Source organism: Mustela erminea, chromosome 7 (assembly GCF_009829155.1).
Source record: "Mustela erminea isolate mMusErm1 chromosome 7, mMusErm1.Pri, whole genome shotgun sequence".
Classification (NCBI taxonomy): domain Eukaryota; kingdom Metazoa; phylum Chordata; class Mammalia; order Carnivora; family Mustelidae; genus Mustela; species Mustela erminea.
The window spans coordinates 102,420,230-102,434,774 of NC_045620.1; the positions used below are offsets into that span (position 1 = coordinate 102,420,230).

Below are 14,545 nucleotides of genomic sequence, written 5' to 3' on the forward strand. Positions count from 1 at the left end.
AGATCAAGAGTCCCCCATTCTAACTACTGAGCCAGTCAGGTGTTCTGAAGTCTCTTCTATTACTATGCTCTTTCCTTTAACAATTACCTAAAATAGTTTTTCTATGTTGGTTAAATCCCCTGAGAGAAAAAGAACAGTCACCCCAGATCTAGGAGCTAACAATCTAATTGAGTAAACAAACTAGAAAAGTTAACCAAGAGAGCACTATGCACTTTGGAATTAAATGACTTAACACAGAGAAGTCCTATAGCAGGTCAAGGAATGGCTAGTAACCTAACTGTTATTAACTTCTCAGTGATTGTTTAGCATAGTAGCCACTAGTCACATGTGGTTAATGAGTACTTGAAATGTGGTCTGTACAACTGAGGATTTTATTATTTTTTTTCTTTTTTAAAATATTTTATTTATTTATTTGACACAGAGAGATTACAAGTAGGCAGAGAGGCAGGCAGAGAGAGAGAGGAGGAAGCAGACTCCCTGCTGAGCAGAGAGCCCGATGTGGGACTCGATCCCAGGACCCTGAGATCATGACCTGAGCCGAAGGCAGCGGCTTAACCCACTGAGCCACCCTGGCGCCCCCAACTGAGGATTTTAATTTTTAATTTTATTTAATTTAAAAGGCTACATAGAGTTGGTGACTTACCATATTGAAGAATGCAGGCCAAGATCTAGAAGGTATCAAAAAAGTATGACTTCTCTTGTTACTTGGAGAAAGGGGAGGATTTGAATGGCTTTGGACAAAGAAAGGCATTCCAGAAGAGGAAAAAGCACATATGAACTGTGCTCACTTCACCCTGAAAATGTGAAAGTGTCTGGAGTTTGGATGGGGGATTATGATGGGTTGCTACACTGGGGAGACCATGTAGCTGAGAGTTATGATTTGAAGCTGTTTGTAATGGGGAGTAATTAGTTTTTTCTTAACTGAGGTATAATTGGTATATAACATTACATTAGTGTCAGGTGTACAACATGATTTGATATTTGCATGATTATTTCTGATCAGTGGATAATAATAGCTCTTACCATGTGTCAGGCATTATGTTGAGTGCTTTAGATGGATTATCTCATTTAATTATAACAATCTTTTGAAGGGAATGAAGATTTATTTGGTGCCACGGTAGGGGTAAGAGAAGCAATTATAATCTTGGAAATATTTCAAGGTACTGATGATGAGGATGTAGAAGTTAAAAAGCCTCATTAGGACATGAGGAAGTCAGACTCAATAGAACTTGATATCTGACTCCATGTGGAGGATGAATGAAAAAGGGACAAGACAATCTGCATCCCTAGGGATACTGCTGAGGACAAAATCCTGGGGAACACCAATGATTCTGGGGTGAATGAAGGCAGTTGAATTAGCAAAACGATCTTAGGAAGGATGTAGATGGGTGGCAATGGAAACAAGTTAGTAGAATTGAGGAATTTGATAAAGGCTTCTTGAGAGTCCTTTAGGTAAGTTAAAGATGAGTATGGAGGAGCATCCAGCTTTAGCTGATGGAGCATGTGATTTTTGATCTTAGGGTTGTGAGTTTGAGCCCCATGTTGGGTGTAGAGATTACTCAAAAATAAAATCTTAAAAAAGATAAGGATGGAGGAGTAGCAGCTGTAGCTGGGAGTTAAGGTAGTGCTGATAAAAATAAAGGAGTCAAAGGGAGGAAAGTCAATTTTGAAAGGAAATGTGAACTTTTTTTTTGACATGGTGACTAGAGGTAATGAGTCTTTGTATGATAATGTCTTACTAGTAAGACAGAATGGAAAGCTAGAGCTTATGAGGCAGATCAAGGCTGGAGACGGGTGATTGTAAAGTGCTGTCCCAGGACAGCAGGTAAAGGGAAAAGAGAGGTTGAGGATAAAATCTGGAGCAAACACCCACTCACATAGAGGGCTTAATAAGGAGAGCCAGCAAGGGAGAAGGGGTGGCTGAACTATACTAGGGCAATGTCAAGGAAGAATTGTACAGATGAAAGTGAGTCAGAATTTTCTCCTGTGGCAGTGAGGTCAAGGAAAAAAAAAAAAACAAGACTGAGAAAAGAATGAGTTTATCAAGGAGATCAGGGAGGATAAAGTATAAAATATTTGGGCAGTCTGGCAGTGAAGAGACTGAGAGAAAAAGGGAAACAGCTTGAGGAGGGATAAAAAAAGATCATCTCCCGCCCAGGTGGTCTGGAGGGAGGTAACATGAAGCCAGCAAGCCAAGGGTTGGCAACTTAGAAGGGGGAAGAGACTCTTGGTCCTTTAGGTACTTGACAACAGTTAACGGAAATGGATGGTAGGGACAGAAATACTTTAAGAGTGGTGGAGGACGCTGGAACTGGATTTTTTTCATCTTCTCAGTGAAAAAACAATCAGGGCCATCTGCCGAGGAAGAGGAGAAAGGAAAATGGGTTAGGTGGGGAGGAGAAAGGAGATTTATTACACCAACAGCTAGGGCAGCCCTTGACAATCACGTGAATGAAAGGACTGGGGACTAGACCAAGGCGATTCCACTTTAGGCAACCATCTCAGATTTACTTCTGGGAACAGACAATACTAGCAACAACCACCACCTTTAATCATGTGACTACTCCCTGCTTGCTATGAATGTTAACATATATTATCTCACTAATTTCCCAAGAATCCAATGAAGTATTATTATTCGCAATTATTTCCATGTTATAAATTTGGAATATATTTCCAAATTATAAAAAAGGAAATTGAGACTCAAAAAGATTTAGCCTTAATTTAAAAAAAAAAAAAGAAAAAAAAAAAGGCTACTATGTCGCCAGGCACCGCTCTCGGGCACGGAATGAGACAGGCAAAGATTTATGGAGATTTACCGAAAAGTAAACGAATAAATGAACCAGATCACTTCAGTTTTTAATAAATGGTGTTAAAATAAGAAAACTGGTGATATGATTATTATAATAAATATGACACGACACTGGAGGAGTGCGGGAAGATAGAGGCTCTGTTAGTGTGGTCAGAGGAGGGCCCTCTGAGAGGACTAGTGAGCTCAGAACTTCAGGATGAGAAAGGTGGATGGGTTTTCCAGGCCCACGAAAGGCTAAGTGCGGAGGCTCTGAGGCAATTACTGATGTGGCTTTTGCAGGAAAGCTAACATTAGCGCAGCTGAAGCTTAGTGAGCAAGGGGATATGGGCCAAGGTTGGAGGCACCACGGCAGTCCCGAAAGAGTTTACGCAAAGGAGGTAAGTTAATTCGGATCAATGGAATAGGGCTCCCGAGAGCAGGAGGCATGCTGTGCCGCTCTCCCACGCGGGTTTCCATTGGGCAAAGCTGCCCGCACGTGGCGTAGAGAGAAGCTACCGGTCGGGAGAGGTTCCAAGCCCCGGAGCCAAGGGGCTTGAGGCCTGCGGCCGATGGGGAGTGTGACCTCCCCGCGGCGCCAGCGTCCCGGGGACACGGACCGTCGCACCGGGCCCGTCCCCGCCCGGGCCCCGCGCCGCTCGGAGCAGCTCTCCTCCCGCACCCTCCAGGATCTCCCCCGCCTGGAATTCTCGTCGGCGAACCCCTCCCGCGGCACTATCCGCCCCGCCGGGCTTGGTTTTTCGTCTGGGGCGGCGAGTCCGTCTTTCAAAACTTCGGAATGACACTAGTCTCAGGAGTAATAGGGAGATGACATCAGTTAGGACCAGGGCGCACTCCTATAGAGAACACACCTTTTCATCTCTGCCTTGTTTTTCCTCACGGCTTTCCAGAAATAACTTGCTTCCCAGTATGCACTCTAAGTCACCCCCTCCAACAGCGAGACTGTTGGTTTGGCCCCTAGACTCCGATTGGCTGAAGGTTTACGCCTCGGTCAGGGATTGGAGAACGTTGGTTCCTTACGTATTCCCCGCGCCCATTGGTTCTTTCCCCCCGTTTCTGGGCGGAGTGGTTAGGGACGGTTTCCACCCTCTTGTTTACGGAGAGCGTAGTTGTAGCGCTCTCCGAGCGCCGGGGCAGTCTCTAAAGTTCCCTATTTAGCTCCTCGGACCAATTGGGTTCTTGCTCCACCCTCGCCCTCTCCCTTGCACGCTTCCCGCATGGTACTGCCCACACCTTTAGAGCGGCGGCGCGCTCGCACTGCTGTCGCGTTCCTCCGCCCGCTCTCGCCAGGCTGCTCCCCCTCGAGGGCGCGCTTGGTACGGCCCGCGCCGCCTCTTTCCCTTGCTGGGGTGGCTGCCCCCCCCCCCTCGGGTCGGCGGCGCTTGGTGCCGCCCGGGAGAACCAGGTCATCGGTCGGTTCCCGTGAAAACAAAAACAATCGGCGGCGCCGCCGCGGGCAGCCGAACGCGGCGAGTGAGGACCAGGGGCGCGGGACCGGGTGGGGAGAGCGAGCGGGAGCGGCGGCCAGTGTCCGGGGGCCGGGGGGGCATGGGGCAGGCGGGCACGGGCTGCGCGGGGCTCCCCCGGCGCCGCGGCTAGCGCGCCCGCTGTCTCGGCCGCCTCAGCCACCCGCGCCGCCCGCCTGGGGGACGAGGAGCAGGACGCGGCCTCGGCCGGGCCCGGGCCGAACGGCTGCGGACACCCGGGCACCAGGGAGCCGAGCGCCTCCGCCGCCGCCGCCGCCGCCTCCGGGATGGATCAGTGCGTGACGGTGGAGCGCGAGCTGGAGAAGGTGCTGCACAAGTTCTCGGGCTACGGGCAGCTGTGCGAGCGCGGCCTGGAGGAGCTCATCGACTATACGGGCGGCCTCAAGCACGAGATCCTGCAGAGCCACGGTAGGGCGGCCCGGGTGGGCGCGCGGGGCAGGGCCCGGCCCCTCGGGCCACGGCGGGCCAGCAGGAGTGTCCCCGCGCCTCCCCCGAGGTGCGGAGACCCCCTCCCCCGCCCCAGCCTCCTGTGACTTTTCCTCCTCTCGATTTGCCTCGAAGCTGTACCTACTTCGTTGTCGATTAAGAGTGAGCGCGATCCACCCGGAAACCGAGCCCGGAACCACGGGTTCCAGCCGGGTTAAACGTGCGTGGGGGCCGGTCGGTGGCACCTGCAAACTGCCGCCGCCCGGGAGTGGGCGCCCCTCGCCCCCGCCCGGCCCGGTGCTTTCTGGTCCCTGCGGGCTGAAGGTGCGCTGATTGCGTTGGACGGGAGGGTCTGGGCGTTAAGAGGGTCAGTGCAGGAAGCCCCTTTCTTTCTCTCCTGCCCCAGATCCTTGGCCCGGGGACTGACTTTCCAAGTCTTTCTTTTTTTCTTCTTTCCGTTCTTTTTTTAAATTAGAAAGTCGAGTGTTATTCTTAGCTGTGGGTTAACAGAACAGCCGCTGCTGCAACTTCACGATTTGACTGCTGTGTGGAAGCAGCTCTTCCTCAACTCCGCAGCCTCACAGACATGATTCCTAGGAAACCATCTGAATCGAAATGTTCAGCTCTCCTGGTGTAGCCTGAGGAAGAACAGGCAACTTTCCTGAAGCAAATTGTGGCACAAGTAGTTAGTTACTTGCCTTACCTGGCCAAGTTTTTACCTGTTTTTCTTTCAGGAGACAGATTTTTTATAGAAGGTGCTTTACCTCGATTATTTCATGATTGCCTGAGGACCTGGGGGCAGATGCTCTGCTGAGGTTAACTTGTGGAAGCTGGTTGGGAAGGGGTTTTGGTTTTGTTTTTTTAGTAACATTTGAAGGTCTGGTATCCTCAGATTAATGTATTCATAGTGGTGATTCCTCCTGATCAAGAAAGAAAAGACTTTATTTAATGGATTTGTTCAAGTTGGGGAAGCCTTCTCAAGCTCCTAGGCTGAACAGCAGTTTATGCAAAGGAAAGTTTGGTAGCTGGGGTGAAATGCGGTTACTTTGGCAGGTGAGGTGAAGGCAGGGCCTCATTGGAGCTTCTCCCCTCTTCTCTTTCTCCTCCTACACCTTTCTTCCCAGACGCCTTTTGGTGGGGAATAAGGGAGTCTTAAAACATACTATTCTGAACATGGCAGTCACTTTTGAGCTCTGGGGAAGAAGCAAGCCTGCAACCGTAGTGGGAGTAGGAGTTAGAATATTAATATGGAAAAATAAGCAGACCTGGATGGCTGCCTGTGAAGGGGAAGCGGAGGTGGAGTTGGATGGGAATCCTGAGAACGCTCTGGTGAATTTGGTTTTTGGGCATGCAAGATAAAGCTGAAGGGCTATGTGTACTGGTGGCTAAAGATGCAGTTTGAATTTGGGGGAAAAGTAAGGTCTCAGATGGTTTCCTAGTATAATTTCTACTGAGGAGAGTGAAGGAGATCCTATAGGCTGTAAGGAGGGAACAATGTAGGGTCTAACCACACCTGAAACCTCCTCTTGGAGAGTGGAGGGCCATGGAGGAACCAGCCGAAACAGAAAAGGCAGGAGCTTAGGAAAAGAGAAGTTGGTTAGCTGGTTGGGAGTCAGTGACCCTCTGCTTACAGCTTCATGGAGTTAAAATAGACTCAGTTAGTGGGAATTAAGAAAAATATGCAAACTGAAGTGTAAGGAGGCATAAGGCTGTTTAAGTACAGGGGTAGGAGGTGTGTGTATGTGTGTGGAGAATGTGTGTGTGGGTGGGTGTGTGTCTCTGTCCCTCTGTCTCTGCCTGCCTGTCCACCCACCCTTCCGCTCCAGGAAATCTATATCTTGTTCAAGGCTAAAAGGAAAAGAATGAGTGAAGGTCTAGACTTGAAGAGGTGGAAGGAGCATATCCTTTTTAGGGACCAGGTCAGAGATTGAGGGGTTGGATAGGCAGAATATGAGAGAATATGGAAAGTAAAATACCTTCTTATACGAGAGCAGGGGGTATTAGTTGATGGGGGAAGTGTGATTGCAAGCCTCATTTTAGGAAACTTGGGGCTCATCTCCGATGGATAAAATAATTGCCAGAAATCGCTGAAGCATGAGTTTGCTTTAGACAAATTGTTTTTGCTGGGTATCGGGGAACTTTGCAAGGAATATATGGTGTGTGGGTATTAGCCACGGATAACGTAATGCTATTCAAATGATCTGACTTGGTGAATTGCATGTTTCTTTCTCAGCCTCCTATTTTTTACCTTCTGGTCTACCACATTGCAGTTTGATATTGGTATTTCTTTGATTTTCTTTAATTCTTAAATAATAGGATCAAGAGACTAAAGGCAGTTATGAAATGTGAAAGAAAAATAAATACCAGAAGTGCCAGGTCTAGTTTCCCAAGTAAATTCTTTTCTCTTAGGGTGTTCTTATGTGTGGAGGCAAACATCATGGTTTGTCATCTAGGTTATGGTAATTTTCAAAGCAGATAATTTCTAATGTTCTTTGCCAGCAATGTGGTGGGTATTACATTTGTATTTTAAATATACCCTTCCTAGAGTTGTGTCTCCTGAAATCTGAGTTTGGAGCTCCATTTTCAAGTTTGAATGTGCTTGTTTGGGCAGTTGATCTTGTAGGCTCCTTTGACTTGAGAGAGGGGCTCCATTTGGGGCCATCTGTCAGGGGTTTGGATCTCATTCTCTGGGGTTATTTGTGGTAATAGTCTTGTAAGAATGTGATGTGAATAAAGTAGAATCTTGGGAACTGTATAGCTCTCCAACATGGCATCATACTGATGGTGAGTAACTGCCTGATTCAGAAGTTTCTTTTTAGCTAGGGTCAGGAAATCAGTTTTGGGGAATGAATTACATTTTCTTATGTTTAAATATCTCTTTTCTATTTTTTTTTTTTTTTAAGATTTTACTTATTTAGCAGAGTCGGGCGGGGAGGTACACAAGCAGGGGGAGTGGGAGAGGGAGAAGCAGGCTTCCCGCTGAGCCCGGTGCAGGGCTCAATCCTAGGACCCTGGGATCATGACCTGAGCTGAAGGCAGTTGCTTAACGACTGAGCAACCCAGGCGCCCGAAATATCTTTTTTCTAAAGTGAGTGAAGGACTATACTAAATGAGGACAGTTAGAATAGTTTGTGGTGGAAACATCATACGTAAATGAAGATTAGTTGGTAAGCCTGTTGACAACCCATTTCCACTCTAACTACTTTTATTCCAGATTGTGAAAATGCTCAAAGGGGGCTCGCCTGGCAACTGGCCTGGAAGTAGTCCTGTAGTGAGCCCTAACATTTCTTTCATCTGCTCTGAATTGCCTCTATGTAGCCTGAAATTCTTTCATATAAACTTACCCTAATTATTTCATTAAAAATGCATTTTTCTTAATTCAAATACCTTTGTCAGAATGCAGGCTTTGACTAAGTCATAGCGAGGCATGGAGGTTTGGTGATAAAGGGGCAGCGTAGCAGAGCAAAGGGGCAGTAAAGAATCACAGAAAATACTAAACAGAAGTTCTGTGGAAGCCTGATTCATTCCTCTTCTGGAGACTGACTTAACGGCTTTCTTCAGGTCCAAGGTTTAAGGTCTTTAAGGCCTAAGGTTTGTCTGGGAAACCTTAGGGTGGTAGATTGGATGATGGGAGAGTGATCCGGAGCCTGATCTGAGGTAAAAGGGATTAGAGATGACTGTCCACAGTTAATGAAAGGTCTGTGCTGAGGTGTTTGGGCTGGGAAAGGGATACCATTTTTAAGCTTAATTTGCCAGAAATTCAAGGATTGTACCAATCTCTGAGTCTTACCTTTAGTTACTCTGATTAAACTTCAGGTTCACTTAATTTTCTTAACTCTTAGGAAGGAGGAGAGCACTTAGTCGTCACTTAGTTGTACCACCTTTTCAGGGAGTTTCCATGTGCACATGAAGTTTAGTCTGATTTAAGATTCTGTATGGTTGATGCTGTTTGGTGATCATTCCTATGTGCCCTTGATCAATTTGGGTAAGGTGCTAGTGCTTCTCACATTTCACTCATGCATGTGTGCTCTTATTTTTTCAGATGGATTCATGATTTCACTTAAGTAGATTTATCCTTATGATAGGCACTGATATCTGTGAAATCGTAAGTTTGGTGTATTAGGTATAATAAACTATTAAAAGCAAATTCATAACTATTAAAATATTATTTTACATACAGCTAAAATCACTATTCACATCAGTGTTGTGGGAACCACACCTTGGGTGACCCTCAGTTAACAGGCAGATAGTATGGATAAATGTTCCTGATTTGACTTGTGATTGTTTATATGCTTTTTAGCATATTTTTTTCCCTATTGTTTCCCATTAGCACCTCTGTGGTGGGAGGGAGAACAGAAAAGAACTATATATCACGTATTGCTGATATTCTAATTTTACATTTGGTAAATGGAGATTAGACTGAAACAATAGGATAGCATTTATGACATGTTTGACAAGTATTGGGAAAATTACAATTTTTGTAGGAGTCAAGGGTATGCAGTATTTTTTAAAAGTGATTTCTCTGAAATCTTGCCATTTGCAAGGATGTAGATGGAACTAGAGGGTATTAAGCAGAGTGAAATAAGTCAATCAGAGAAAGACAGTTATCATGTGATTTCCCTGATACACGAGGAATTTGAGAGGGAAGGTGGAAGCTTGGGGGTAGGGAAGGGAAAAAATGAAACAAGATTGGATCGGGAGGGAGAGAAACCATAATATACTCTTAATCTCACAAAACAAACTGAGGATTGTAGGCGAAGGGGAGTAGGGAGAGGGTGGTTGGGTTATGGACCTGGGGGAGGGTATGTGATGTGATGAGTGCTGTGAAATATGTAAGCCCAGCGATTCACAGACCTGTACCCCTGGGGCAAATAATACATTATATGTTAATAAAAATAATTTTTAAAAAAAGAAAAAAAATGTGATTTCTAAGCTAAGGGCCCCTGGGTGGCTCAGTTAGTTAAGTGTCCAACTCTTGATCTCAGCTCAGGTCTTCATCTCAGGGTGGTGAGTGCAAGGCCCATGCTAGGTATGGAGCCTCCTTTTAAAAAACTTATTTTTAGGCTATTATAGGGAGTAGTATTGTATTTTTTTAAAGACTATTTATTTGAGAGAGAGAGTGTGTGTGTGCATGCAGGGGGAGAGGCAGGCAGAGGGAGAGGGAGAAGCAGTGCAGGGCTCCCTGATGCGGGGCTTGATCCTAGGACCCTGGGATCATGACCTGAGCCAAAGGCAGATGCCTAACTGACTGAGCCCACTGGTTCCCCTGTATTGTAGTTTCTGAAAATGATTCTCAGTGAATTTTTTAAAATGAATTTTGTAAATTTAAATTTTGTTTGGAGTAGAAAATTCGTTCAGATGGTATAAATTAAAATGACAGAAAAAGGATACCCAGTAAGAAGTCTCCCTTTTACTCTTTCTTATTTATGGGCCACCTAGTTGTCCACTTCACAAAGATGCTAGCCTCCAGGAAAACTTTTAAGAAAAATCAGGTAAATAATAATTTCTCACTATTCATTTTTACTTTGAGGCATTGGACATATAGTTCTACTTACTTCGATGTAGGTTTAGTATTATTGCAATTTACAAGTTGGTAAAGACAGCTTAATTTGTAGGAGTGATCAACACATGCATTAGTTTCCAAAACTCCGTTTTTTGTGTGTTTTGTGGTCTGACTGCCAGTCGTAAAACTCATTTAAACCATAATCCTCCATCTTTCTTTGGTGAATCAAGGAGAATTTAGTTACTCGTTGCACAACTGCTTCCAGTTTTTAAAATTTGAAGGTAACAAATGACAAGGTAAATAGGCAATTAAGCATGGAAGAGAAAGCAAATTGTGGCCACGTTTTAAATTAATTTCTGTGGTATGGTTTTTATCAGTAGACAGAAAACAGATTCAGAGTCATATGGTATGTATAACTCTTCATTATAGAATTTGAGTTGTATATAGTATATATACTTAGTGAAAAGTATGCTTATTTATATATATGAATCCTTGTTCTTTTCACAGCCTACCATGCTTGAATGTATATTCATCCTTTAGTGAATATTAAAGGATCAGGGTTTGGTAGACCAGTGGTTTGCTTATTCAACCTTATTGTTTGTTATAGTTGGAGTAGGCTTCAATATCTGGTGTTCAGTTGCCAATGAAACTTTCTGCTAAATATTAACAAGACACTATTGAGAGAGAAAAGAAGGACTTATTTATTTATTTTACTTTTTACTATTATTATTATGTTAGCCACTGGATAGTACATCATTAGTTTTAGAAAGAAGAAAGACTTTAAATTTTGAATTGAATAAAATTTGGTATCTACATTTAACATCTAGTCTGGAAAGTAGCAGATAAGTAGTACGTCAGAAAAGTTTGGGTGGATAACAGTCATTGTTGAAATACCCCAAGAGAAGAATAGACGAGTTAGCAAGCTACTTGGGCTGTTTTAGATGGTGAGAGTAATAGGTTAGTGTATGCATTTCCAGTTAGGTTTAGAAGCTGATTTAACTTTGTCAGCCATTCCTTTCCAGGCTCTTTTAGGAGGCAATTTTTTGTTATTTGGCATCTTATTCATTCAGACTACTATATTACTCAGGATTCTTTTGATTGCAGGTGGCAGAATAGTTTTAATTAAAATGGACTTCATTGATTCACTACTAAATAGGCTGAGGTAAGGCCAGCCGGCTCCAGAAGCAGAGAGGATGTTTAAGGACTGATCTTTTTCTCTTCCTCACTCAGCTGTGCTTTCCCTGGTTGGCTTCATTCTTAGAGGAGCTTTTTCCACATGGAACTAAGATGGTCAGGGGGGTTCATTATCATTCTTATATTGCTAGTGATCCCAAAGACAGGAACATGCCTTTTTTTTCTGTATTTTCAAACATAAAATTACCAGGGAGTATCCTGTGCTGTCTTGGTTTGGGGTCATAATCATCTCGCTGAATCAGTAACTGAGGTCAGGGCATGGAGTCCATTGGCTACCTTGGGGCTACACACTTTGGCCATGTCAGGAGATGTACGGCCATGTGATTATAGAGAGGAGAGAGTTCTAGAAAGGAAAACTTGTACCCAGACGAAAGTGATAGATGTCTATTATAATTGAGCAGCTACAAGTTACACCAAAACAATGTTCTTTGAGGCGTTTTCTTTCTTTCTTTCTTTCTTTTTTTAAGATTTTATTTATTTATTTGACAGATAGAGATCACAAGTAGTCAGAGAAGCAGGCAGAGAGGAGGAAGCAGGCTCCCTGCTGAGCAGAGAGCCTGTTGTGGGGCTCAATCCCAGGACCCTGGGATCATGACCCTAGCTGAAGGCAGAGGCTTTAACCCACTGAACCACCCAGGTGCCCCTTTGAGATGTTTTCTTGACCATCCCAACCTTTATTTCTCAGTTTTTGCCTAGCCTCCTAACTATAACATTCTTACGACTCAAATACTGAGTTGTGAGTGCAGCTTGATTTGGAGACAAAAAAAAAAATACAATTTGGTTCATGTTACCTTTGGGAAGTTACTTGAAGTTGCTTGTGTGCTTGGCATAGTAAAATCATTTTACTAAGGTTATTTTATCTTTTACATTGTTTCTAACTCTGCATAATAATATTGGTGAAGGAGGAACTTGCCAAGACTTCTATGATATGATACTAGGGTACTTAAAGAAATTTCCCTTCTTTCAGTCTTAGTCTCTTAGTTGTTAGGATAGTGAAAATCACGTTTTGGTAAACTCTTCACTTGGGATGATAAAACTGACTTGTTTTATTTGGGGTCCTGCTTCTTCAGCTATAAAATCTTTGAAAGTGACCCCAAAATGTGATATAGGGGAGAATTACAGAGGGCTCTGGTCCTGAGCTACCTACTGGAGTCCCATTGTGCTCCAGGTAATCCCTAGAAGTTGATAGGTATCGGGGCCATGATGCTTTCTAAACTGGGCATTGTTTGTAGAATGGCAGAAATGCCTGGTCTTTTAGATTAGATGCTAGTTTAATCCCTCAGAGAACAGAGAACAGACACCAGAATCTGCAGCAGGACTTGAGACTTTTAGAAATAACACTGTCACCGTATTTGGGTTTGGTGAGTTTTATGGCTCAGCTCAGAATGGTTCTTAAAAAACATTGTTCTGGAAGTCCGTAAAGCTATACTGCAAAGTCTTTAACACTTAAGATTGAGCCTGAATACTTTCTTCTCATTTTGTGTTACAGCATCTGGCTGTATATTATCTTTGATGAGTTTGCTGTGTCTGTGGGATCCATCTAGATTTAATATCTCATTATCGATTACATGAAGGTATTCAGGAGGAGGTAAGGAATGTCTTAAAAGAAACATTATACATGACTTCAGCCCTTCAGGAACATGGAGACTAGTTAGGGAGATAAGAAGATTAGTCTCCCACTTGGAGAGCAGACCACAAAATTTTGTCCTTGAGCTCAGGAGGTCTGAGTTTGAGTCCTTGCTCTGCCACTTTACTTGTTCTGTTATCTTGTTTAACCTCTTTCCTCTTCAATAAACTTGTAACTTATATCACAGAATTATGGGAATGAAATTAGTAAGTAGTAGATGGAAACTGGCTTTAAAATCTGAAAACAATGTATATTTGTTATTTTTAATGTCTCTGTCTTTTTTGTTTTTTTATTTTTTTTAAAGTCTGTGCCTTCAAGCAGCAGTTAAGAACTATGGAAACACTTTTGAATGTTAGGTATCTATTATACTGGTGTATGTTAGTTACCATTCTGTGCCCTGTGGTCTGCCTAATACCATAGGGAATATTCCAAAGACATAAATACAGTCTTCAAGAAACTTTAGTTGGATAATGAGACCAGACTTTTATATTTGGGAGGGGGAGGAAAGCCATGGCCATGGCACAGTATAAATAGCAGTGCTTCTGGTTGGTACAAATACTAACAGTTCAGGGAAATAGGAAAGAAGAATCCCTTCCTTAGAAAGAACTGCTGAGGGGTGTGTGTGTGTGTGTGTGTGTGTGTGTGTGTGTGATTTCAATTGAACTTCAGAGCACTTGGTCAATAGTTATTAATTGGCAATTAAGTGTAGAACTAGGCAAGATCTTGTGGGAATTAACAAAGGGCAAGCAATCGTTCTCACGCTCTAATAACTTTCTGTCCAGTTAGGGAGATGCCACTGGTGTGTTTTTAAGTAACGGTACCTGGTAATGGAAGGCCATGTAGATAGGGCCAATGCTGACTGAGTGGTACAGGCAAGAAGGGGTGGGATTTGAGACAGAGCTCTCTAACCTGTCAAGTTTCAGTAACAGAGATTGAATTGGGACAGTAGGAAGATAAGATGGGGTGCCAGCAGTGGTGGTTGGCAAAGAACAAAGGTGCAGAGGAGTAAGAATACAGGAGGCATTCTGGGAAGAGGGAAGGACCAGAGCAGAGAGAAGTAGGATAGATGAATTAAAATTAAATTGGAATCAGGGTTTATAGAGTCACAGGGAAAATAGTAGACTGGGAAGATGTGGAATGACTTGGGTGGGGAGTACATTTTGAACAGGGACTGGACAGGGACATTATCTTGAGACCATTTAGCAGCATTTAGGTTGATTGGAGTTGGGAGTGCGATTTGTCTAGAGGCAAGATGACTAGTTAAGCGTCAGCTTAGACCTGATGAAAGAGGGACCTGTCTTTGGGTAGTGGTGGTAGAAATGTACAGGGACCCATGCATGGGATCTCCTGAGGGAAGGAGTTACCAGGACGTGGTGTGTGGATGTAGTCTGGCAGGATGGGAGAGAAGCATCATAAAAATCAAAGCTTAATCTAAGGTTTGAGCATGAGTGACAGGTAGACAATTACAGAACCAGGAAGAAAATAAGTTTCTGAGAGGGGAA

General features: G+C 43.9%; 1 protein-coding gene across 4 annotated transcripts in view; it reads left to right on the top strand.

The window, feature by feature from the left end:
- The first annotated feature begins 4,174 nt into the window (after positions 1-4,174).
- RMND5A (required for meiotic nuclear division 5 homolog A) overlaps positions 4,175-14,545 on the top strand; it is a 62,843-nt gene continuing 52,472 nt past the window's right edge. For 3 of the 4 annotated variants that reach the window (XM_032352699.1, XM_032352700.1, XM_032352701.1), the window contains exon 1: positions 4,175-4,701. In XM_032352699.1, the coding sequence (XP_032208590.1) occupies positions 4,560-4,701 (142 nt within the window). In that variant the 5' untranslated portion in view covers positions 4,175-4,559. The remainder of the gene's footprint in view (positions 4,702-14,545) is intronic. The other variant, XM_032352697.1, reaches the window with a different exon arrangement.